Raw genomic sequence first — 26,974 nt, 5'->3', positions numbered from 1 at the left:
ATTAGGCTACAACAGGAAAGAGAGATTCAGAAAAGACAGCCATTGGCTCTAGTGGAGAAAAGCACAGGATTGAGCATTGGTCACTTTAGGAGGTCAAAGAGCAACTGGTACAGTGGATGAAGCACAAGGGGCTATTCTGAGACCTGTGGCCGAGGCCGTGATCTAGCGGGGAGAGCTGAGGACTGATTGACTGGGGGACAGTGGAGAGTCTTTGAGCTGTGAGCTTTAGAGACACAGATGGAGTGAGAGTGTCAGTGTCGGCCCTGAGCGTGTGCTTTACTGCTAGTCAGCTACAGTGTGTTCTGCTGGCCTATCAATATCGTTAGTAAAATGCATGCCATGCATTTTAACAGTAGTTTGAGAAACATGGTGGAGACATTAGTGGGAGGCATGTGTGCTCAGATCTACAAACTTACCAAAGGACTCTGGAGATTTACAAAACAGAGAGAAGAAAGACAGCATAGAAAATATGATTATATTCCTTACGTTTGCTCTGGTTGACACACTTAAATCTGACACTCTATTGTACAGGGTGAAAATCAAGAGAGAATTCAGACAACGGAAGAAAACAGGACACGGGCAGAGCAGAGAACTCTGGGAAGACATATCCTAGCATCGAGGGCCGGAAAACACATCGGAGCAACTCAACCGACATGGTCAGTTTACATGTAGCGTAACGAACAGGGGGTTTTGCGCTACTTATAGAGAGACCGCCCGATGCAAAGAATCACCAACGTGTTCAGTCCTGAATTTGGTCGGTTTGAGGCACAAACACACAACAAGGGTCACACAAACACACACAAAAAAGGACGCTCTTTTTCTTTTTCTCATTTACGGACATAATCGAGGTTCGTCGATACATGTGCTACGTCATGACACGAAAGCAACATACAAAACAACTTTGATGATTCTTTCGAGAGCTCTGAATGAAGCCAGATCTTACTCAATGCGCATTGGAGGAAGGAAAATAAGGACATGGAGAACGACAGTTATTTATTATGCATGGTTCGGCTGCTTTTTGCGACTAAGTGTTAAAATGGAAACAAAACAAAGCCCAATTTAAGCTGGCCAAAAATGCAGTCATAGCAGTGAATCATGGGTAATAAATTAAACAGACAGGAACACAAGACACATCAGACACAGAGGGGACGCAGACGACGTAGATGCCATTTCCTACAGAAATCCAAAGAAAAGGCTCCATGAGAAAGAACGGAAACTCAAACAGAAAGAAGGACAATAGCGGCTCTTGTTGCTGCTTTTCTTCTAGCGTCACAGAGGAAAAATTACCTGATCGGAGCTGTTTGATGCGGCCATTGTTGTTACTGGTGTTGACTGGGAGGAAGTCTTTGAACCAGGAAATGTCTGGGTCGGGGTTACCGCTAGCAGCACAGAGCATGGTGGCGGTACGGGTGCGCTCAACCACCTTGAGCTGGGGGCCCATATCTATGGTGGGGAAACCTGGGGGCAGCTGGTCCTCTGAAACACAGGAACACCAGCACCATTACACACACACACACACTTTCACTGAAGCTACTGCAGGAACCTGCATGAGGAACTCGGGGTGAAGAAGGACACACATAGTAAGTAAGCATTCAAATAACATCAATATTAAACAGACAGAACAAGAACAAACATGTCAACAAACATCCATATTAAATAGACCAAATGTCTAGTCAGTAAATAATGGCAGAATGGGTTTGCAAGTACAAGGCTTACAAATGTATATTCTAAATTAAGCTGCTCTGGTTTGTAGCTATACATAAACCATATATGTCTCTTGAATTGTTGAACTGTCTTCACAATGGCAATTTGTGATAATCGTTTGTAAAAGGTAATTACGTGGCATTCTCTTCACCCCTCAAACATCGAAATAAAACTAAAAATAAGTGTAAAAGTAGTAAATTGTTGAAAATGTAATATAGTGGTTGGGTGGAGCGTGTTTAGCTCTGACCTGTGGGTTTCTGTTCTTTCTAAGGTAAGTCCTCTGTGAGCACCCCCTTTGGCTGGATTCAGACACTAAGTTCTGTGTGCTTTCTGAAATCCACATGGTGTTAAGTGTACACTTTCAACACTTTGCAGACTTTCTAAAATCCACGTAAGTTGTAAGTGTGCATGCAATACTCTGCGCACTTTCTGAAATCCTGGACGCTAAGGGTTACGTGCTTAGCTTCATTTCCCTTCTTCAAGTTGGTAAGACCTTGGTTCTTTGGGCTCCACTCAACCAGTGTGTCTTTATAAATACACTTCAAGCATCACTTCCCTCAACATGCAGGGCTATCGTAAGCATGGCACTTCCCCTTAAGTGCCCAAGTTCTCTTCCCTTCCGAGTTGAATTCCTTGCTTCGTGGGCTGTTCTTATGGTAGTTTAGCAGTACATCAGGTGGATTAGCCTTTCCTTCACCTCTCTGATGTGCTGAGTTTGGGTTAGCTTGCAGTATGCTTACCCTTCTGGTTCTCATGATCAGGCTGTAGGTTGAGCCCCCCTATCTCTTTGAGAGTTGGGTTTGTGCTCCCTAAGCTAGGTAGCCTACTGCTGGCAGTTCGAGCATTGGAATATGCTGCAGGCTGAGCCCTCTCTCTCTTGAGAGTTGGGTTGTGCTCCCTTAGTTAAGTAAATTATTTATAGCTGTTCCAGCTTTGGGACATGCGGTAGGTTGAGCTCCCCTCTCGTTTGAGAGTTGGGGGTTTGCCCTTCCCCTCAGCTAGATGTTTACTGCTAGCCGCTCCAGCATTATTGCCATAGATCGAGTTGATGACTCTCAAACATATTGGCTTTGGGATGCAGCATTCCATCTAATTAAATACCACAAGAGCCCCTTAGAACAGTATTTTAAAATCCATGTTATGTTAAGTGTGCATGTGAAGTCTTTGTGCACTTTCTAAAATTTGCATGCAAGTTATCTGCAATTCTTTCTAAAATCCTATATGGCGAGGACTGTGCACGGTTGCTTCATGTGTTTTCTTGCTGGTAAGCCCCGTTCATCCTGGGTGCCACTCCACCTATGGATCCTCAGGAAACCTATTTGAACAGGGTGTTGCTACTACATTGCTAGGCTCTTGGTCAGATCCCTTTAACGTAATCTATATTGATCCCAAGCCAAGAGCACTACCCTGGGCCCAGGAGTCTGGCCCTAACATGTAAGTCTGGGTATGTAGCCTAGGCCTTTGGCCGTAAGGGATAAGGTACAACGTCCTAACTTCTAACTCCCATGGAAATAGTAGAGGTAGTTGGTACCATGATTCTGGCCTGCACTCCCCTCAGCATGGTGGCGTGGGTATACCAATCCCCATAGCGACCCCTAGAGGACACAGTTCGAAGCTCCCTTGAAAGGGAACATCTCAGGTTACTTATGTACCCAAGGTTCCCTGAATAGGGAACAAGACACTGCGTCCTCTAGGTTTGCCATGTTTCGAACACAAGCTTCAGATGAAGAAGTGAATGATGTGTTCTCCCAGCGCCTATTTATACTATAGTCGCACGGGTAGTGATGTCATGGGCAGTTTCTGGCCAACATGTTGTTGGTGTTTTTTCAATGTATGCTTCAGACACAGGTCATGGTGAGGTGTTCCCCATAGTGACCCCTAGAGGACGCAGTGTCTTGTTCCCTACTAAGGGAACCATGGTTACATAAGTAACCTGAGACCGTTTCTGTTAACCAAATACAAGCAATCTAAAACAAACACACAAGTCAACAAGCCTCTAGGGAAAATTACCAGCACACACGCACACAAACATCTCCTGGGATTCACTTTCTTTGAACCTCAGCTCAGGTACACAAAAACACTAAAATACTGCTTACACAGATATATTTCACAACTACCACTGAATACACTGCATTTCACAATGTTTTTGGAAAAACTGAGTAAAAATGTATTATAAATGCAATGATTTCCTATAAATTTACTTTATAATAGTGCAAAAGAGCCTCTATGGTGAAGCTGCCGTATCAATGTACAGTGAAAGCTTGTATGTTGACAGTTCCCGAGACATTTCCAGAAAACAGTAAAGGATTTGAATGAATGTATGATAGACAATGGAATAATATTCCTGTATAAATAGTGACTAAGGAGTGATAATGACTCTTCAGCATCTCAGAGGGAGGCATCTGCTGTAATGGTGGATTTACTGCAGATCATAAAGAGCTTGAATCACTCCTCATTGTCTAAGAAATCATTATAACACTGCAGAGTGCTGCAAATCAGCAAAGTTTTGAAGATGTCCTTAATTTATACCAACCAAGTGACAAGTTCTGTGTTTCGAAATACATCTCAAGGTTTAATTCAGAATTTAACACCTCAGTAAAAGGAAATGATCTCAGTACAACCCTTACGAAAAATAACCATGGTTTTATTATAGTAAAACTGTAGTAACCCACATTTACTACAAATACCATGGTAAAACTATGGTTAATATAGCAAAACCACGGTTAATTTGTGGTTACCATGGTTTAACTACAGTAACCATGGTTTTTTGGTTTTATTTGTAGTAAAACCATGGTTAATTTTCATAAGGGAAGAGGATGGTTAACTGTTTTTTTTTTTTTTTTTTTTTTTTTTAATAAATAAAAATCTTTAAGCAAAATACAGTTTTGAGAGGGAAATATAACCTAGACATCTTCTTGGCAGGTTTCATGATTTATCTATTTGAAATAAAGCATAAAGCAACACAGCTGCTCTGTGATGTTCAGAATTGCTTGATGTTTCCCATGTTATTCATTTAAAACACTTCCAGTAATCATCCCTTGGGCATTAACACAAATTAATTTCTGCAAACATTCAACTCTAAATCCTTTCATGACTTTGCAGAAGGTGAGCTACCTAACGCGGGGGATAAGCATCTAATTTTAGTTCTTCAGTGGTGTGTAGTCATCATCTATTAGGAGGTACTTTGCAGCTACAGTTGCATGTCAGTCTGTTTTCCTAAACATGCAGGTATACATTTACGAGAAAAGCTACAGAAAGCTGCTGAGGGATCATTCTGATGTCTAACCAATACTTGCGTCTGACCCCATCATTGTGTCATATTGGCTGATAGCAGGTTTTATCTGTTGTGGTGCACCACATCTTGTTGTTAGTTTAGCTGCCTTAACAATGATGATACACTGCATTCTATTGAATAGTTGAGCAATTTGCCTCACTTCTGTACTTCTGTATATCATGTATGCCACCTATTTAACACCTATGCACAATGCCTACTTCATTAGTGGTGGGCGGTATGACCAAAAATTTAGATTACGGTATTTTTCAAAATTATACCAGTTTCACGGTATATGACGGTATTTATTTATTTTTTGTCATGCATGACCAGATGTAAACCAAATTTTCTACTGATTGAGAAAGGAAATAAGCTACTGCAGTAGAATGACTTAGAATGCCTTATTTTACTGTCATTGTGAGTGAATATTGTAGAAAGATTCCAGTCTAAATAGTGACGAAACATGACCCATTAATGTAGGATAAAAAGGAATCACTCTCATTTATAATCGCAACTGGAGCTGGGCGATATATCTAACGATATGATCATGTGCATCTAATCAGTAAAGCTGCTTACGTGATTACCGCTAAAATCGCCATCACCTGCTTATAATTGGTGTGGCATTTAATTGACAGAGCCGTAGATCGCTGACAAGCTACGCAATATCACGTTGATTATCCCAGATGAATCGCCTTCGATAATGAACACGATATTGCGTAGCTTGTCAGCGATCTACGGCTCTGTCTATTAAATGCTGCTCCATTCAAAAGCAGGTGACGGCGATTTAGCTGTAATCACAGAACCAGATTTACTGACTAGATGCGCATGATCATATCATTAGATATATCGCCCAGCCCTAATCGCAACATTGTCAGATAAAATCAACATGCATGTACAGTAGATGCATGTTGAGCAGCTATGCGGTGGTTTTGGCTATATTCCTTTTTTGTCTCATGCAGCACACTGCCTACGTCTGAGTAAGAAACAAACAAACAAACAAACAAAACAAAAAACAACTAACAAAAAGTGCATAATATTAACAGATGAACTATGCTGTAAGCAACAGGTGCTTGGAAACGCTGTTTTGTATTAATTTATTGGCTGTGGTATGGCCAGCTGAAAGCGATGCTTCTCTGCCACTTCACTGCCCAGAACAGACACAGAAAGAGATGACACTGCACTGGGAGTCAGACCTCGCGCTCGTGGGGCAGCACTGGTGACATCTTCCGACTGAATCATAGCTAAGGTTTATCCAAAAATAGTTGCTAGTTTGTCGGTATATATATTCTATGAAAAAAAGGAACTAAACACATCTGAAAGTTGCTAAATTTAGTGCTGAAGTCACGCTCGTGTGTGTGTGAGGTGTGGGAGCTGATGGCAGTGGGCGGTGGATATGGGTGACGGTCAGTGGATATTGTGGATGAGTTCTTCGGTCATCACTTCTACTAGTTCTACAGTTTCTGAACTTTCACGGTTAGTAACACACACTGCTGTGTCCTTGCCACAATTTAATAGTCTCAAAGCATTCCAGACATTATTTAAACAATACTGTTATTGCCGTATTTAAAAAATTAATAACATAAGAAAAATATGGAGCTGAAAAAAAAAAAACCAGTATACGGCCCAGCACTACTAATCATTATCTGACAGTTTAAAGGTTTCCTGGAATTGTGGCATTGGCTAAGCACTGGAGTGCTGCAGGGTTCAGTACTAGCCCTGCTACTATTATCAATGTACACTACAACAATTATAAAGGAGCACAACTTTTGCTATGACTGCTAACACATATGACACATCTTATCACAGACTACCTTTATTACATTTCCATTTCTGGGTTACTTTAGAAATTCGCTCTTTCAAGGTCAAGTAATTGCTACGGCTCCTTCATGATAAATGGCTTGTGTTTTTCCTCATTCGTAATATGAATAAATGTACTAAATGATTTAATGTGAACATTTGCTTACTGTTAAGATTCAGCTGTCCCCTGTGTTCAATGCAGAATGTGTCAATGAAGAAATTACCAGATTCATGGTCACTCGACTGCTAATTTATCTGCAAGGTTTATGGAAAGGTCAACAAATAATGTACGAGGCACTTATTCAAAGCTCAGCACAATGCTAATTGTTTATTGGCTCTGGGTGTGCGTTAAGTCTTTAAAGCAATTCCAAGGTTGACGTGTGAATCAAGCTCTTTAAAAAAAGCCAAATTTCACTTGCCATAAATCCAAAAGCCTGCAGTCAAGCTTAGAGGAACAGAGGCAATGCTGCTTATAATTATCGAACTTGACAATCCATGCTGCTTGAAAATCAATGCCTTTCATGCTATTTGTATTGTTGGAAATCAAAATATGCCTGTGAGACTATACATTTTCTCTCCTGAAAGGAATTGATCTTTGGTCTCCGCTGCACAATACAGAACCTCAAATTCTCCTTCCACTAAAGCAGCAAGAACTCGACAAGTTCAGCCAAATACATCCGTCCTGGGTCTCTTCAGGTATGAGGGAGGTTTTCCCTGGGACATTTTCTATTCATATTTCTCAAACTAACAGCAAAATACTTTCTTTAGCTTTGCTGTATAATTAAATATGGATTTCTGGAGTCTGGCATTGTTTTAGCAGAACTTTCCATGAATACACTACACTTCGGTGTCCCTTTCTTTTAAATCATTAAAGACACAGATCCAACATTATATTCTGCAGTGGGATGCATTAGATTTGTTAGATAATCTATGATCTGATAGAAAATTAATGTGGCATGAAGGGTGGCTAGTTTTAATCATAACAGATATCCTTGAATGCCTTTTAAATATAAAAGTTAAAATAATTAGTACTGTCATTCTTTCCACATAATCTATAGGACTGATAATAAACTCACTGGGGTTCTGCAATGAAGAAAAAACACTCTTCTGAAAAGGGACCTGGGAGCTGCAGCTCATTTTCATTTAAAGGGAACAAACACAAAAAACGGTGTTTTGGCTCATACCCTAAAAGTGGTGAATGCAACAAGCTATAAAATAATCTGTGGGGTATTTTGAAATAAAACTTCACATACACAATTTTAAATATTGTATCAATGTATTCTATGGCATCCTTAACTTTAGTTATTATAGGCATAACTGCATAAACAATGTATGCAACGTTATGACGCCCAAAGTTCAATGCAAGAGGAAATATTTTCTTTTAAAGTAATCGTTATGGACGGACTACAAAAAAGGCAACCACCCCTTTAAGCACCACATTTTCCATTTACAAAATCATGAAATATGATTCATGAATTTAACATGAAATAAATTCAGCAACAGCACTTGTTAACTGACACTGATGATCAGGATTCCTGCACAATTTCCTCCTGTTATTGGCATCTAAACAGCAACCAAAAGCATTTCACAAAATGCATTTTAAGTCAGTAAGTGTTCGGTTTACACACACACACACACACACACACACACACACACACACCTCGTAAATTAAACAGTACTTCACTCTGCCAGTTCTCTGATTAACTGCTGAAAAATGCCACCGCAGATGCAGAGATGCGTCCTCAAGCTAACGGCAAGCCAATAACCGTGTTAATTGTTATTTAATTTGTGCTCTCCACATCATTGTAAGCTTTTCGAGGAGAAAGGTTATTGACGAAAACATTTTAAAGCATAAATTAATTGAGCAGTGTTTGGCTTTTTTTCCTGCTGCAGCTAAATTAAATGACAGCTAGGAAAACTGCAGCGTTGGTCGATCCAGAAGGTGAAGGCAAGAGGAATCTGGGGGTTTCGAAGTTAAAAAGCAATGATACAAGAGAGGGAATTTAAAACATTAAATTAAAAGTCAGAAGCATGTGAGATCCTTTTTCCCACTTTTTTTACTGTCTTTAACATCAAGCTCTCACCTGAACTCATTATACACTAGAGTACAGTATATCTCCCTTCCTCACGTCACCTGATGCAGAATAATGGCACAGGTGTCCCGTGAAGAGAGTCGCCCGGTGGCCATTTACACACATTAATGACGCTCAGGTCATCGAGCGACCGATGGATGTGCTGCCTCAGACGCTGCTGACGGGGAACGGTGTCATGTGACTTCAGAAAGTGTTGGACTGCACTTCTTTCTGCATTCATACATATTTAACTCTTTAAAATAAAAATGCAAAAATGTGTAATTGTCTTAAGTGTGTTGTTAAGTATTTATTAGAATTAATTTGAGTTCAATCCCATTTTATGTTTTTGATATTCTGTGCATTTGTCAATGAAATAATAATAGCCTATTTATATTTTATTAATATTTTTACATTCATTTGGGTTTTATTTTTATATTTTCAGTTTTCATCTTTAGTTTTAGTTTAACTGATGTCTCAGTAATCTTGAGATTTTGTTTGTCATTTTAATTATGATTCGTTTTTTTTTTTTTTTTTTGGGGGGGGGGTATTTTTATATAGCTTTAATGTATTTTATTTCATTTTTTATTTTATTAATTTTAGTACTTCAACTTCTTTTCTTTACATTTTCTTTCTGTTTTAATAACTGCAGTACGTCAACATAAATCTGTTTCATTTAATTTTTTTTTTTGTGTTTTTACATTTTGTCTTTTTTCAATTAAAAAAAAACAACATCAAAAAAGTCAACTGTATGTTTCCATCACATTACTAAATGGCAGCGCTTCTCCCTCGTTAGCCGCAAACGCTTCCTAACGCGCCGGTCTAATCGCAGAGGACGCATTAATTAAATACAGCTAATTGAGTCTCTGCGGACAGGCTAACGCTCCGGCGTGATTAGTTACTGTTTACCCGCTGAAGTTAGCAGGGTTTGTTTAACTGACACTGAGCGAAGCCAGAGGAGGACGATTCACTGCAGCTGGAAATTAAAAGGAAGCGCCGCGTAATTGATTCTTTCGCTTATCTGTGAGAAACACTGTGGGCGAGATACTGGTGTTCTTCTGCCGGCTGTGGCGTTCTTCATGGAGCTCAAAAACACACAGAGCTGGGGCCAGTTAATGGCTTCGGGTTGGGAATCGATCAGCGTCACAGAGCGACTGATGCGAGTATTAGATGCAGCTTTGCCTCGCTCTCATTCCTTTAGTGTCGTCGGCAGATGTTTTTGCCTGGATGAGGTTATTCACTGTGGAAAATCCCTGCAGGCCATAATAAGATATATTTGTTGGATGTTTTGAGCGAGTGCAATCTCCTTAGAGCCGCTGTCACAGGTCAGCTGGTGTAAAGACGCATTGTTCTGCGGTCATCCCTCCCGCCGCCAAGCACAGATTACCAACAGAGTCAAATAGCAGGAAACCCTTCGAGTATGACTGCCATCCCAGCCGTATTTTCCGCTTCCTTTGGTTCTTTTGTGCTGAGCGACTGGCCAAAGCGGGTTAGGGTGGGCTTGTGTTTGTGTCGCTTCGCTCAAGATAAGTTTGTGCTGTTTTTTTGGGGTTTTTTTTCAGCCACAAAAGGGCAGAGGAGCGTTTTCTCTGCTGGACTGTGACGGCAGTCAATGTTACTGGATTCGTCTTGGATTGCGGCGCTCTTGCCAAACCCCAGAGACGTGCTGAATTGATCCAGGATTTGAGAGACAGAACATGAGGAAACTCTACCACCGTTCTTCTGTTTATGATGTGTGTGTGTGTGTGTGTGTGTGTAATTAGCCCCGTGTTAATTAATTCAGGGAGCGTTTTATGCTCTGGAAGAGTGAGTCAGCCGTAACAAAAGGGTCAAATTGAACACAGAGCACAGAATCAGAAACCCCTTCATATTCAGGAATAGAGGAACAATTTTTGTTTGACAAAATTATGTTTATTTGAATTAGACAGTAAATTAGGCAACAAAATTCTTAAAAGAAAAGGCAATAATATCCTAAGTATACTTTTTCAGGAAGTCTCCATGTAGTCTCTTTTTAGTGCTATTTAAGTGAAAAACACAATTCACCCTCAGTACACATAACATATAACTATTATTGTATCATCGTTTACCACTAAATACACTTGCACACGATTATTTTTATTTATATATATAATAAGGTTAAAATTTGGTTAAACTAATGTTGAACTATTACAATTAATTTAATCAATTAACTGTATTCATTATTAAACTGATATAAATAAATACATTTAATTAAAATTAATTTTAAATTATAATGACTATAAAGAATCAATTAATAATTCAAAATATTCATAAATAATATAACAGATTATAAATATTAGTAAAATAACACTAAACACTTTCCCTCATTTAAAAATATATATGGTTTAATATTTATCAACAAATTACAGTTCTTCCTTCAGAAAACAAACATTAATATCTTAACACAGTAATTGTATCTTGATTTAAGAATGTTTAGATATTTGCAATGGAAACAAGACAAAAATACTAAACGTGATGAATGATGATGAATTATTCTGATCTTCCTCAAACTGCTGAAGAACTGGGCCACTGGTCAAGTACAGTTTAGTGCACATTATAGAGAAACACTGATCAAGTATTCAGCACAGCGTCGTCTGATAGCTGTCAGAACTGAAGCTCTTAAAACTCAAGTCAGTGAACTACGTGTGCGTTTGCTCTTCCACCCCCTCTCGGCTCGCCGCTCTCTTTTACGCCCCCTGATGTATTTGCTTGTTTTCTTTGGCACAGTTCAGCATGGCCTGTTAATTACGCTTTTGTTCCGTCTCAAACAGAATCACACCAGCGAATGTAAGAGCTCTCCATTAACGCTTCCTCTGACACAGCCGCATTCGTCTCCCCTCCGTTTGCTGCTATTTTCCTCTTCTTCATGTGACACTTGTTCTATGATAATAAAGGTTATCTTTTACATTTGGCCGCTTGGTAACTGACAGGTGGCTAATCCGGCCACTGACGCGTTTATCAGTGTATTCCAGCTGCTGTATAATCTTGCAAGTGCTTTTGCCGTAATGGAGGCAAAAAGCTGCAGTGTTTCCATCAATCATGTCTCTCATAAGTCAGAAATGTGACCTGTTCAGGAATGCCAACCTCCAGCAATGAGAGCACCTCTTGCAGGAAACCAGCGCAGATGTTCACCAGCATCTTTGTCTGGACATGGAGAACATTTCTGCACGTTTGCCTGTATGTTACAGGATCTCAGTGTGAAAAACAAAGATGTAAGATTCATGCAGAAAGCTTTCAATTCAAATCATACATTCAAACAGCAAGGTCATATTAAGAGGGTACTTCACTCAGAAATGAAAACTGCCATCATTTACTTTCCTTCATGTCGCTCCAAATGTCTTATATATTTATATCAAAATATGAAAGTCTTCTGAAAAGACATGTAAAAATTAAATAAAATAATATATATATATATATATATATATATATATATATATATATATATATATATATATATATATATATATATATATATATACTTCAGGCTTTTATTTGCAGTTAAACATTGATAATGGAGTATTTGTTTGTCACATTTAATGATATTTCTGTTGAAAGATGAATGAAAGTCTTATTGGTTTGTAAACAATGAGATTCCTCAGGGTTCGGTGCTTGGCCCTCTCCTCTTCTCAATAGATTGAACAATTTAAGTATATTATTTTATAGTATATTATTCACACAAGTTTTATTTATTTACTTTTCTATTTATTTTTAAGCATCCTAAAGTGTACTCTATTTGTGTATAGAAAGTTTTAACAAATTTTAAATATAAACTGGATTCTATTTCTAATAAACTGGTCAGAGAATAATATAAGTGCTGATACAACATATGTAATGTTGTCTGGGTATTTTCATTTATTCTTTAAAGTTAGGACACACACCAGCAGCAAAATATATGGAAGCATCTCCACATATTGAAATAAATAAATAAAGTACTTGTTTAGTTATCTTAACTGGATGATGTGGTCAGCTGCATTATACTGTTTCTCCAGATCAGACCTGACAGCAGTCACGAAACGCTGTGGTAATCCATTTATCCACTCAGTTCTCTCTACTGTAGTTATGATATGAAACATGAATGTCCGCATTTTTTTTAATCATCAATCGTGTTCCTACAGCATTAGTCCTCCACAGATGCTCTTGGCTGCTGATACAGTAGATGTGCTCCGCATGGACTCTCTGATCGTGTGGAAGCCCTTGAGTTTAAACGCTTATTGATCATCTTATTTTGATCAAGTACAGGTCAGAATAAGGTCAGTAATATCTCCAGATGAACTCTTACTGGACTGAAGCAGCTCAGCTTTACTTGATTCTCCATCAATCATGTTTTAGAGTCTCAAATCTGATCCTCAGGATCTTTTGAGGAGCGTTTGTTTCCAGAAGCTTTACTTTCACTGTTCCTCAGCGGAGGAATGATCTTCACAAGCCTCCAGAACATCTCACATCTTCCGAGGAGCCTTTATTTCTTCATCTGTCAATCAGCATTGAATTATATGTTTGGATCAGATATTTTCTCTAAAGGGTCAATAAACTGTTCAAAACTTTATATTTTCCCTTAAGCGTCAGGCTGTAGAGGGTTAACATCAATCAGCGCTGATTCCCGTGAGAGAGTGGATTCCTGACGTCTCTGTCTTGGAATCTCAGACCGTGTTTCAGATCTCTGGCTCGCTGCATTCCTGAGATGAATGAGACGACCTTTGACCTGCAGCGGGATCAGAATGCACACTTGCTGCAGCAGCTGTAGCTGATCTGCTCCTGAAATACCACACATGTGCTTCCCGTCTGATGAAACACTGAATCAATGTCCCTCACTAGATACACGGCTTACATTATACTGAGAGATGAGGAAGGATTTTAATTTCCCAGAAATGTCACGCTTCAGCTTAAAAGACAGAAAATCATTGCATTTTTTTCTGCACGCGTGCCCTGTGGCGTCACATCCAGGAGAATTGTGGGTAATATCAGTACGAAGGCTGGCGGCATGACTCTGCCCACTCGTGCTGGCCGAGAGGTTGATGTGTTTGTGTGTGTCGGGAGCGTGACACATGTCTGTAAGTGTGTGTGGGTGTGTGTGTGGAGGAGGACGAGGAGCACTTTCATCCTGAGCCAAGTGTGTGTATGTGACATTTACAAAAATGTGAATATCTGGTCATTTTAACATTTAAAAGGGATGGAAATTATGGAATTTTCTATATTTTAAACATGCTTTAACTCTAAATGTGCTGTCCTTTTTATTTGGTGAAAGACCTAATAATAAAATGTGGCATTCTGTAGTTTTGGTGCATATTCATCTTTTAATCATATTGGCAAATATCTTGACTCCACAGCAGAGAAAGCTATTTTGTGCTTTCTGTTCCAATACTTACTGATGGGACTGTATATATTATTATTCTGTTGTTGTTGTTGTTATCTTATGAATATATGTCAGTATTTCAGAGATCAGACACGCGTCAAGCGCAGAGGAAACAATCTGCCATCCAGCAGCAGGAGATCGGTCCAGCGTAATCTGCTCTGTTTCACACAATTCCTTTCTTTCTCCAGAAGAGGATTTCCAGTAATTCTCCATGAACACAGTTGATTTGTGGGAACGGCTGAGGATTGAAGCAGGTTTAGAGCGCGGACGTGTCGAGGTCACATCCAGCTGCTCGTTACGGCTGACGGAGCGGGAGATTCCCCAAATCAACCCGAAACAAAAGACAACAAAAGTGCGTCTTTCTCTGCGTCCTCCGGCTGCAGACAGACGTCGCTCCAGCTTTCATTTCCTCTGAGCTTTTATAATTAATTCAGTTTAAGGGCTGCAGATCGCTGGATGTTCTGCTGACTAAACCCATTTGTCATTTGTGGGTTTATTTTGCGAAACCTCCTTCACACCCCAGCGGCTCCCCATTGATCATTAAATCACACTCAGTGTGTGTGTGTGTGTGTGTGTGTGTGTGGCTGCACGTATGCAACTCATTGTTAAGCACAGGTTAGGTGATGTGTTTCAGATTAAATGAGCTCTGTGTCACGGTTATCTGTCTAACTCACCCCATGGGCTCGGGTTTGTCTGGTTAGCCTGATCCCATTAGCCTCGGCTGATAGATGCTCACGAGTTATTATTTCATGGCGACGACAAAACTAAGTGAACCAACCATAACATCTCCCCGGCACCGTGGTTACCATGGTTTTAAACTTTTACATTTAAACCATGGTTACTACTCTTTTACTATAGTAAAACCATGGTTAATATTTGTTTCCTTTATGAACCATCGACTTAAAGAACATTCTCTTCCAGCTGCAGCACACATGATGTAAAACTAACGACTGCTGAAAAAGATCCATGAAATATGAAGTCAAATACTGTCTTAAAATTACCCTATATGTGCATACATGATATAAAATAAGAAAAATGCTAAATATGTCTTAGCCAAAACATTTAGTTTTTGAGGTTAACTGAACAATTGTGAAGATTCAAACTCCAGATGACTGAAGGTTCGAGCAGCAGCAGTGATTGAGTAAGTGATCAGCACGTCCAGCTGTGCTGTAATCACAGAATAACCCCGACATCAAACAGAGGATAACCACCATCTGGACATACATTATCCACTCAGTACATTCATACTTGCTACATAAGTTAAATATTGTACACAGAATATTGATTTGAGTCGCAAGCAAGCGGCAAGTTCAAACTAGTCGGACATTTAAGGGATACGGTGCAGTCATATACTTATTACACATTTCACCACATAAATAATTATGGCAATACAAGATATTGATTGAACTATGTTTTAAAATATTACCAGTATGTTAGTATGTATACACTGCAACTGCATATTTTCCAGTTTACAAAACCTTATGAGTATCAAACACGAAAAAAAAAAAAAAAAAATCTACTTTCTATAAACCCCAAATGTTGTCCCAGCGAGTCAGACAGAGTTGTCGCAACAAAGAATTGAATATGGCTTTAAGAATTCCCACCATGCATCACATCATGAATAAATGATGCAGTCACTGTTATAGGATTATTGTTTTACTGTTATCTGACTTCATTTAAACTTTTATTGTGTTGTTTTGTCATTATTGTTAGCTATTTGTTGTGCTGTGATGTAAAGAAGTCACATTTTTAACATTTGTTGATTGCCACTGTCCTTGGTCAACCATTTAAATCCAGTTTTTTGTAAATCATGTTGTAAAAACAAATACAATGTTGTCTACATATTAGACTAAGTTATCCATTAAAATTTCTATAACATTTCCCAGTTTGTCATTCTTAAATCACCATTAAAATTATAATGTTATAACTTTTAACTTTTTTTCACCCAGAAAACAACATTTTGTTTCAGTTACAGTAACAAACATGTTTCTATTATCAAAATAAGACTATTAGCACTGAAAAAAGTGTCTTAATGCATCAAGGTGCCTTATTTTTATTTATTCATTTATTATTATTATTATTATTCTTTTTTTAAATTTTCTCAACTATTTATTTTTTACAGTGCAAAAAAAAAAAAAAAAAAAAAAAACAACGTGGCAAAATGGCAGCAGCTGCGTTTGTATGAAACGAGATAGCAAGCCTGTGATACCAGGATGACATAAATAAACAATTGTACACATAACACTGAATTGAATAGTAATACTTCATTAGCTTAACGAATGCAAAGCTTCCACAAAGAAAAATGGTTCATAGCAAGCGCATATTGCTGAGTTCAGTTACCTGCATGAGAACGTGTTATCAGCTTTTATCGATTGTTATCGTGGAATGTCGCGACTGACCAATCAGAATCAAGTATTCCTCAGAGCAGTGTAATAACAATAATGCAAACATCAGATATCAGACATTCAGTAGTAGTTCTGCAAAACTTTCTTCTGCACTGTTTTTCTGTGTAACATATGTTTGACGGATGTGTTTCTTGGATTGCTGCGCTTGCGTCTTTCGCACATGAAACGTTGTTCTATAAACACTGCACTGAAATTGAAGTACTTCAGCTACTGGCATCTAGTAACCTTGCATTTTTCAGCACAAATGTATTTTGGTGTAAATATTAGCACTAGCGATATGTTTTAGATGTGTTTTACACTCATTCGTAGATGCGTCAACAACTCTTAGCATTAGCAACGTTTCTAAACGTAACTTTTTCTAAAATATTGAATGAAAACTGTGATTCCGGGATAATTTTTTTTTTGAATTTATAAACTATAAATTTGTGTTTTCTTTTCTCCACTGATGCATGCATTCTGGGTGATTAGCATTTGTATGTCTTTCACATTTCTGCAGGTGGTCTTCATCGATGCTGTGTTCAGCCATAATTACAGAGCGATGTGTGGAGCCTCTCCTCTCGAGAGGGTCATTAGTTGAATTAAGGGCGACCCGGAGGAGGCCGATTCATCTAGCAGAAAATGACTCCAATATGCAGAGCATCAAAGCCATCAGATAAGAGCCCTTCACTCCCGCAAAACCATTAGCACCTCCTCACACACCAGCCAGCGCTCAACACAAACACAAACCGCCTGGACAGAGCCAATGCATGTCCTTGAGGAAACACAGCTTACACAAAAATCTGTTCAACTTATTGCTAAAGAAAAATTTAGTCAACAATCAGTACTATTAGTCTTTCTTAATTATAAAGCCCCCTACGGCAGTGATTCCTAACCCTGCTCCTGCTGCACAACTGACCGAAACAAAACCAGACATGGCTAAATATGGTAACTCAAAAATGTGATTTAATTAATGCAAAGGGTATTTTCACTGAAAATAGTGAAAATAGCATATACTGTACCTTCGAGTCCAAACTCATTCTGTATGATTACCCACGCATTAATTAGACAAGACAAAAGATCAATAACGTCTAACGGTTCTGTCTTTAATTATGAGAATAAATAACTCATCATTATCTGTTGTTCCATTTCTCTGATGAATAGAATAAAGTGGATGGAGGGGGTCGTGCAGAAAAACTTTGCTCGAACAATGGTACGCCGACTTTATATGCTGTCTCAGGTCTTTTCTACATTTCCATTTTCCAGCTCAAAGAAAGGTTCACCTGGGTTGCGAGATAAGTCAGCATGTTTCCAGCACTGAAAGGTCCTTCGGAAACGTCTGAAAGAGTGGCGGGCTGCTTGGGTCTCGGCAATTGCGAGGCAGAGGGGTAAAGGAAAGCACATTGTGCTCTGCTAGCTTTATTCTGGCTCTTTTACCCTCGACGCAGCTGTCAGAAAACCAAACAACAGGCGCAGCAATTTTCCTCCATGCGGCCACGAACACACCTCACTCAAAGCCGCCGCGGGCGCTGAGGCAGCAATTCTTCTGGACGGTCATCAATGCCTTTGTTTTTTCTGTCAGGATTTTAAATTATGCCACGGCGGACTTCCTGTGCAACTGTGTGCTGAAGATTATGCCTTCGTTCAAAGCAAGAGTTGAGGGATGGTCAGATTTGAGTAAACTGATGCACTTTTGAGCACGTTCAGAAGAAAGGTGCCAGTGTTCCGGCTCTGCCACGGATATTTCTGGATTACCATAAAATAGGCTTTGTCTAGACGCCTCAACTGTAGGCAGAGAGTGCAGCATTTCCCGTCGGTGTCAACCGTCATGATCGCAGAGGCTTTTCACTGGATTTGCCAGAGTTCCTCGAGCTCCGCTGTGGGAATCACTCCACTTTGGATCAGCACAGAAACAGAGATCCAAATGGAAGAGCAGCTGTTGGAGTTCCCTTCAGAGCAGAACAATATTCATCCTTCTTTACTGCAAAAGATGAGTCTGTGAAAGCTAACTAAACGAAGAGACAGGAATTGTTTTAAACATTGGAGCACCATAACTTTAACTCAAAACTCAATGAATCCAATCTATGATTCATGAACAGATGGTTTTGTTCGTTTTAATTTTTTGCAACCAAAACTGTGGAATAAATAAAGTTTTAAGATCTGATTTGTGTGATTTGTAGACACTAGAATGAGTAGTAAGAGGTTTGCAGATTTAGCCTATAACCAAATTGTGTTACCTGTTGTTAACCTGTTAATATTACTTAACCCTAACCCTATTAATATTATTTACTAGACCTGAACTATGAACTATTTTTTAATTGAATAATGTTAGCAAATATTTCAAAATACTGTAATAAATGTATATCTCAATGTACAGCTCAAAATCTAGTTTTCTTACAACAATGATGGTTGAATTTGATGAAGACTACAAATTGTAAAAGAAAGAAAGAAAAAAAAGAAAAAGAAAAAAAATCTAAATTGATATACATATAATACAAATATGTAATTTGCTGGGTGTTACATTTTATGCAATAACAGAATGAGTGCAAAACACAGAGCACTGCTAAATGTTATTTTTTGGCAAATTCAAATGAATTAATATCTAATGAAGTTCTTAATACGTAATAAAAATAAAAGAAAAATGCAACTGACTGTATCAGAACTGGCATCTTTGCATGCTTTAGGATCATTGTTGGACACAATTGAGAAAGTGGAGACTGGCCAAAATCACAATGCTTAGGGTAAAACAGACATTTGATGTTTTTAAAATGTGTTACTCTTCATGCTAATGGCTTATGAAATATATAAACTAGTTCTCTGGACAGGATCATGAAGTCGGGGCCCGCGGCGCTGTAACGTCAGTGCTGATGAAATTCTCCGGCTGACTGTGAGAGTGGATGTCAAATGGACATCAGGTCACAGCACATTGAACTAAATGAATTCAGTTAATCTCTCTGATGTTTCTCCATCCCTGGAGCCAAATTCTGACGCTAATGTTGCCCCTCAGGGTCATTTAAAGGCCTTTCAGTTCCAGCATGTCTATTGGCACTTTACTTCTCCAGAAGCCTCTGCTTTATTTAACCAACAAACAGAATCCTGCAAGCAAAGGCCATGTTTGCATCAGTCTGGTCTTATGCATCGATTTCCTCAGGATTTCCTCTGTCTTTACCAAAGTCGTGCATGAATTTACCAGCATCATGTAGGGTTGAAAAGAATATTGTCATTATTAATGCAAACTAATGTCCCATTGTTGGTGTTTTGTTCTAATATTCTGCTGAACATCTCACACGTGTTTGAAATGGCATGATGGTGAGTAAATGGTAAAACTACTGTATGCGGTGAATTATTTTGTCAAATGCATTTCTCTGGAACAGTTCTCAGCCATCAGAAACATTTTTGCTTCTCCAGCTTGGATTTTTTTTTTTTTTTTTCTTTGGTGTATAATGCATTGTGCCTTTGACCTTGTTTGGCAAATACTGGCCTGAAGTCCCCAGTCTGCGAAAGGACCGACTACATTGGACCCGGTTCAGTGGGTGCATTCATGAATAAGACATGACCCATATTTCCACACAGCACAAGCACGTCTGACTGAACGGCATGTTTTTAGGGAAAGAAAAGTATGTCGGGGCTTAACTAAGTCAAAGACCCTTTAATGCAAAGCTTGTTTCTGATGCTCGCGCCGTCTGCCACAGCCTGATATCTTACGGCGGAATATGTATTCGTTTTGTGTCATTATTCATGCTCAAACGAAGCTGCTTGCCCACTGGCTGAATCTGCAGTAATTACTACAACTTGGCTTCCTTCATTTATATTAATGCATAAATATTTGTTCAGGGATTTATGTTCATAATTATAACAATTCCAACCAGACCGTCATTTCAGGTGAGGCTTGGAGAGAGAACAACACAGTACTCATACTCCTACTACATCTGTAGTGCGTATCCTGGTCCAGTGTGTGAGACACTGCAGACTTTCCGTGTGCAATACTCAATCACACAACACTTTGTGCTCGACTTGACCTTCCACTCCAGTGTGACGAACGAGCCGGCAATCGTTTTTAATCTTCTGTGACTAATTATTGGATTGGAGAGCCTGAGTTAAGACATTTTACATAAAAATTTATAAAGGTAAAATAATCACATTTATTCCCAAGATGATAACTTCAAATGGAATCCATATATATATATATATATATATATATATATATATATATATATATATATATATATATATATATATATATATATATAGTCGCTGTCGGGCAGGATCCTCGTATCTCCAAAATCATTATTTTTCAGGAAATAAAAAAACAGCAAATATTTTGAGTTATTCAACATTGTATTGTTAAAGTTGGTATTATACCTTATATTGCTATCATATACTGTTGAGTACCAGCATTAACACAACATTTCCCCAAAATCATGTTTTATTAAAGATACAAGTTTACGCTCTCATTGATGAGAATGGAACGGACACAGACATCGCTGCTGCCAGCAGTGTTCATCAAAGTCTGCGGTCATGCCTTTTAACAAGAGACAAGGCTTTACGAGTTAATTAAAGCAACTGATTTTGGTTACACACATCTTCCCAATCTCTATTTTAAACTTAAGAGCTATGAGTTATGCAATACCAAAATAAATCTGAACGCTAAATTGCAGATCACATTAAACCTTTTGACAAGAGAAAAGGATTCAATAGTTAACTAAAGCTAATGACTAAGTCAACGGCATGCTATTTTTGTGCATTAAATTCGTTATCCTCGTCAGAAACAAAACCATGGAAGATTTCAGTCAATAAGATAGCGTCCAATGCTAAACCTAGCAGAAAGAAAAATCTAGCATCCTTAGAAATGACACATGACACTTCAGCACTAATATTCCTTCAAGATAAAACTGTTTTATATAATATATAAACGCTTATTATATAATTCATATAACTGAATCATGAATAACCATTGTTTTGAGGATATTTACCACAGAGGACGTGCTGGTCGACGAGGATTCGTTGCCACTCTCAGTCTTGATAATGCTGCAAAGCTCCCGTGGTGTGAAGAAGAGGCGGAGTTACGAGACTTCTCAGACAGCTGTAATGTCCAATGGAGTTACGAGATTTGCGAGACTTTAGATTGGTTAATAATTTGTAAAATTAACATACCCACGTGGGGACTGAACCGCCCGACAGCGACAATATATATATATATATATATATATATATATATATATATATATATGCAAATATGATTTTAATGGCTTGAATTGCAATTAATATCTGGGTTGTTTGGTAAAAGTTCAGATAAATGATTCTTTGAAATATGCAACAGACATTATTTCATTAAAGTATTTAGTTTAAGACTGCTCTTGAGCTAATCAATATATATATATATATATATATATATATACAAATATATATATATTTGGTAAAATTATTTAAATATTAAGTAAGTCTCACATTTGCATTTGTTTTAAATGCATATTATTATTGCTGACAGAATAATCTATTCAGTAACATAAATCACTGTTATTATTGTTAGTTAAATCTAAAGCTTAAAAAAATGGCACCTAAAAAAGTTGAATAATATAAAAAATGCAACTGTACATCTTAAATAAGGTAATAAATTGAATTATATTATTTGTAATTGAAATAAACGGCAGATGCAAGCCTATGTATGTCCTGTATCATCGTCCCCTGAGTCTCCCCTGCTGTTCACATCATATCTGTATAGACAGAAGTATATACTGCAGTGTGCACTGGGTGCTGGACCTGTATTCTGAACTTATCCACTGATTGAGTTCTGCAGTGCTGCGATGTGTTTGTTTTCTAAGCGCTGCTATTGTGTTGCATGTTTTATCAGGCCTGAGCTGCACACAGCAATACTCTCTCTCCAATAACAGATGTGGCCACAATGGTGTGAGAAGAATGGTGAAAATAAGAGTTAGCAGAGGGAAAATGTTTTGCCAATAACCATGCTAATGTTTGGAGGTGGAAAGCACATTCTTTTTCACATTTCTTCCATTTTAGGTCTGGCAGGTTCTTTCTCACACCAACCAGATAGTAACTGGCAAAGTATTGCTTTGTTTAGTAACCGCGTTTCATAATTTCATTAAAAGATAAGTCAGTTAAAAGCCTTCCAATGGGTACAAATTGTAAAAACTGGGAAAAGAGAGCATTTTCACTCCGGTTTCTCCTCACAGACGCTGGCTCATCCAACAAGGCCACTTTTTAAGAAATGTTGTAAATGTAGCATAAAATTAGAGTTATATTGATGATGCAGAAGCTATTGAGCGGGAAAGCCCGTCTGCTAATTAGAATATTAATCACCCCCATAAAAAAGCTCCAAGGTCAGTGAGAGCTAAAGGAGCATTTCCATTTTTCAGGCTCCATCCGCAGGACACTTTTCTATTAATAAAATGTAATTTGCTGAATTGCCAACTACTCCAGCTTAATACATGAACAAAACAAAAGCACACACACAGAAGAAAGATACAGTCACAGCCAACATACCTGTGAAGGCTGGAAGGCAATGAGAGAGCAAAGGTTAGCGCGTGATACTGGTCGTAAACCTACCACGTAAAACAGTGAGTCGTGTCGTGGCACTCGTCTCCCCAACACTGTTGGAGGCCACGCATTCATAAATGGCTTCATCGCGCGGCGTCCGCAGTGGCTGGATTCTCAGAACAGAGCCTGATCCGTCATCGAACTCTATGACCTACAGGTGCGAGAGACAAGATATGTTACGAGAGTTTTTTTTGCTCACAGTTGATGACGGACAATCATGCTCTCACACACACTTCATCCTGACACAGAGCTCTGGACATACAACGGACACCGTGGCATGACATTCATTTACGCACCCTGACGCAACAGTATGAACACTGGACACAGAAACAGTCTGGTTATGATCTTCGTCTGGGCTGCGATTTAGAAAATATCTGTAATTGCTGATAACTTTGGAGTTCTCATACTGAAGTCCAGTGGAAACTCAGAGATTTGTTCTTATCTCCTGTCCTTAGCGACTCTTGTTTGACATATTGGCTGATGGTCACGACTGACTGAAGTGTGTTATTAGCATACTTATTTTAACCTGCAAACACATAATGTCAATATCATTTAACATTATAGTTATATCTTTTTTCATAAAATTTCTATTTGTAAATCATCATAAACCACTGGCATAAATCCTCTGGTTCTAGTTTAAGTAGAGTTATGATACACTTTAGCCCTTAGTACTGAACACGCATACAACAGACCTTACAAAAATAAGTTTACTTCAAGTTCTGTTTTTATTATTATTATCAAGTAAACTACAAATTACAAATTACCGCTTTTTAGTTTATTAAAGCATACTTTTAAGTGTACTTTGCATGTAACTACTACTTTTCGTTTGTATTAGAAGTATACTGTGAACTTTACTAAACTATACTACAATATATTTTTTCCTTCATCAAGCACACCAACAGGTTCCTATTTATTTGATTTGTATACTTAAAATAAGATTCTTTTTAAGTTTAGAAACTGTTTATTCTGGTAATGGCTTATAATAGAAGCCAATGTGAATCATGTCTTATAAAATACTCTCACACCTTGTTAGAGTGTACTGGAATGTCAATAAAACCAGCAAAATGTCAATCTGTCAGGTTTGTTTCCACTCATGTATTTTTCACATTAAGATTTTCCAACGCAAAGCTGATTCGTTATTATAAACTTGTACAATTGATAAAAACAGTATATTAAATGGTATAAAATGCTCAGTGAATGTCTGAAAGCGATGCTAATTCTTAAGCCAGACATTTCACGATAAACCTGATGGCTTTAAGAATGGGATGGCTTGGTCTGGCCCACTCTTAAAGCGGATCACATGAAACATGAAACGAGGATGGTGATGTGACGTCACAGGCACAAACGCCATTAGAAAGAATGACAGCAGACAGTCGATTAGCTTCGACGCCAGACGGACGGGACACAGGACGCTCACAGACAGGTTTAGTAGCTGGCAACCGGGAGATGTATACTCACTTCTGACAACCAGGACAGGTTCGCTGTTTTACAGACTTAAATACATCAGTGGTCATACGCTGCGGCTTTTCTTTCACCGTTACTTCTCACGCAAAGAAACGCGAGTATGACCACGTGCTCACACGCATGTGTTTGAGTGTGCATGAGCTGGCTAATGAAGCCAAGTAGAAACTGAGCATTAAACGAACGTTTAAACATGATATTAGTAATGAGTTGCATGGTTGAAGGTGAAGACGCTGGCTGGCGGATCAAAGGTTAGCATATTAGTGGCTGTTAGTGCTGTGTAGCATGTGATGAACACTGATAAGATTCTGTTTCTGCAGGTGAAAAGGTGCCATATCAGGCAATAAGTGTCCGTAGATTAGCCACCGCTAAGCGTTAGCGAACAGAAGATGAAGAAGGTTGTGCGGCACGATAACGCTTATAATAATACAAATCTTATCAGTGTTCAGCTGTGATGCAGTTATTCATCATGCTGGGCTGAGATGGCGATCCCAAAAACGATAAATAAACAAACAGGACTGAGCCACGTGAGACTGCAGAACATGCACTGAGAAGCAAATGAGACGCTTAACACACAAAAAAACCCAACAACAAGTGCATTTCAGAAATGCAAAGCGTATGTTCGACGAAAGCATCTGATCCATCATTTCAGATCAGGGTCCGGATTCATAAAGCATTGCTATTTATTAAAGTAATGTAATTTATTATCATCAATAATTTTTTTTTTTTTTTTTTTTTTTGTATTGTCCATTTTGATTTTGAATTTAGGTAAAGTTTCATTTTTTTTTTTTTTTTTTTTTTTTTCATGTATTTCATGTGTTTTTGTCATATTTTATTGTAATTTTTCCACCAAACATGTCTATAGTTTTGATCGATTTTTATTTCAGTTTTAGTTTTAGTACTTTTAGACATAAAGTTGAATTAAATGAAGATTAGAAACTTCGCTTTGGCAACTAATATATATTATTTCTGAACTCATTTTTTTCCTAAAGATTTTCATGAATCCGGCACCAGGCCATGGGTAATCGTGCATGTTAGTGGTGGGAGGATATGCTAATGAATGGGTGTGGCTGAAGCAGTGAGTGTGGTTTATTGGGCGTGGCTATTGTTAGCATTCACTTGTCGAGCATTTTACATCAGAACAATAGACCTAATACCTCAAAACGCTGGTTGCTCACTCTCTTCCCCTTCTTGTTCCACACAATCTTTGGCTGCGGGTCGCCCGTAGCCTGGCAGATGAAGGAGGCGACGCCGCCCTGAACGCCCGTCTGATCGTTCGGGGTTCGTAAGAACTTTGGTGGCGCTGAAAGAGAGAAAGCAGAAGAGATGTTGTTACAAACTGATCCAGACGGAGTACTGAACGGAGACACGTTACACACCACGGCAGGCCATGAAAGAAGAAACGCAATCACATGAACAGAGCAGAGATGCGACGATAATCCCATTAATTTCAGAATCCACTAACAGTGTTGGGAAAAGCTACTTCTAAAAGTGATGCATTACAATATTGTGTTACTCCCTTAAACAGTAACCACCTGTGTTACTTAGTTACTCTTTATGGAAAGCAATGCATTGCCTTATGTTTTGTCACAGGGCTGGGCTTGCCTAAGTTATATTTTTGGCAACTGTAAAGGCCTTTTTACACCAAAAGTGAAAAAATAATAATCTTCCTCTGAACTCACTACTGATTTCTCTTAACACAGGGGCAGGAGGGTTCTCTGTTACCCCCAACACTGGCCACTAATATAACTTTCAAGAAAAATGCACCTAAAAACACATAGAGAAATACAAATCTGGTCAACGTTTTTTTCAGAACAACAGACCTCAAAACACAGACAATTTTACTTTGTGCCTTTTCCTAAGTATTTTATCTCATTTTTCCAGTCCATTTGGTATTTTATGCATATGCATACTATTCATTAAATGATTTGTTTCTTTGTTTGTTTGCCAAATATGGCTGTCATTACCAGCACACTAAACACTGTAATCAACTTTTTCATTTTCCCCAAAAGTTTGTGTTAGTTACTTTAGTAATGAAGCTGAGCAGCGACAGGATCACATCAGAGCCATGAGATCAGAAACAGCATTTATTTTAAGAGTTTTACATCATGATCTGAGCGCAGTTTATAGGTGTCATTAATAGAGCAGATGGTAATGAATCCCAGAGGCCAAAATTATCACTCTCCAAGATCCAAATGAGGTAAAAACAGCGTGATGAATATTTGTCCTGTAATATTATTAGCATTATTAGAGTATTAAAAAAAATGACAGTTGAGACATTTATGTTACAAAATATTTATATTTCAAATAAATGTTTTTTTTTTTTTTTTTTGTAAATCCTGTAAAAATGTAATGTATAGAAGTCTCC

At 38.3% G+C, this 26,974-nt stretch overlaps 1 protein-coding gene across 48 annotated transcripts in view; it reads right to left on the bottom strand.

Moving 5' to 3' along the window:
• The window catches only part of LOC113051257 (receptor-type tyrosine-protein phosphatase delta-like), a 295,253-nt gene that overhangs the window by 73,431 nt on the left and 194,848 nt on the right, over window positions 1-26,974 (bottom strand). For 20 of the 48 annotated variants that reach the window (XM_026214810.1, XM_026214830.1, XM_026214814.1 and 17 more), the window contains 4 exons: window positions 25,761-25,909; window positions 23,155-23,296; window positions 1,288-1,476; window positions 417-425 (listed from right to left, as the gene is read on the bottom strand). In XM_026214810.1, the coding sequence (XP_026070595.1) occupies window positions 417-425; window positions 1,288-1,476; window positions 23,155-23,296; window positions 25,761-25,909 (489 nt within the window). The remainder of the gene's footprint in view (window positions 1-416; window positions 426-1,287; window positions 1,477-23,154; window positions 23,297-25,760; window positions 25,910-26,974) is intronic. The other 28 variants (XM_026214826.1, XM_026214831.1, XM_026214833.1 and 25 more) reach the window with 3 other exon arrangements.

Source organism: Carassius auratus, chromosome 32 (assembly GCF_003368295.1).
Source record: "Carassius auratus strain Wakin chromosome 32, ASM336829v1, whole genome shotgun sequence".
Classification (NCBI taxonomy): domain Eukaryota; kingdom Metazoa; phylum Chordata; class Actinopteri; order Cypriniformes; family Cyprinidae; genus Carassius; species Carassius auratus.
The sequence above is the reverse complement of the archived record's forward strand: the minus strand, read 5'-3'. Positions and strand labels throughout refer to the sequence as shown.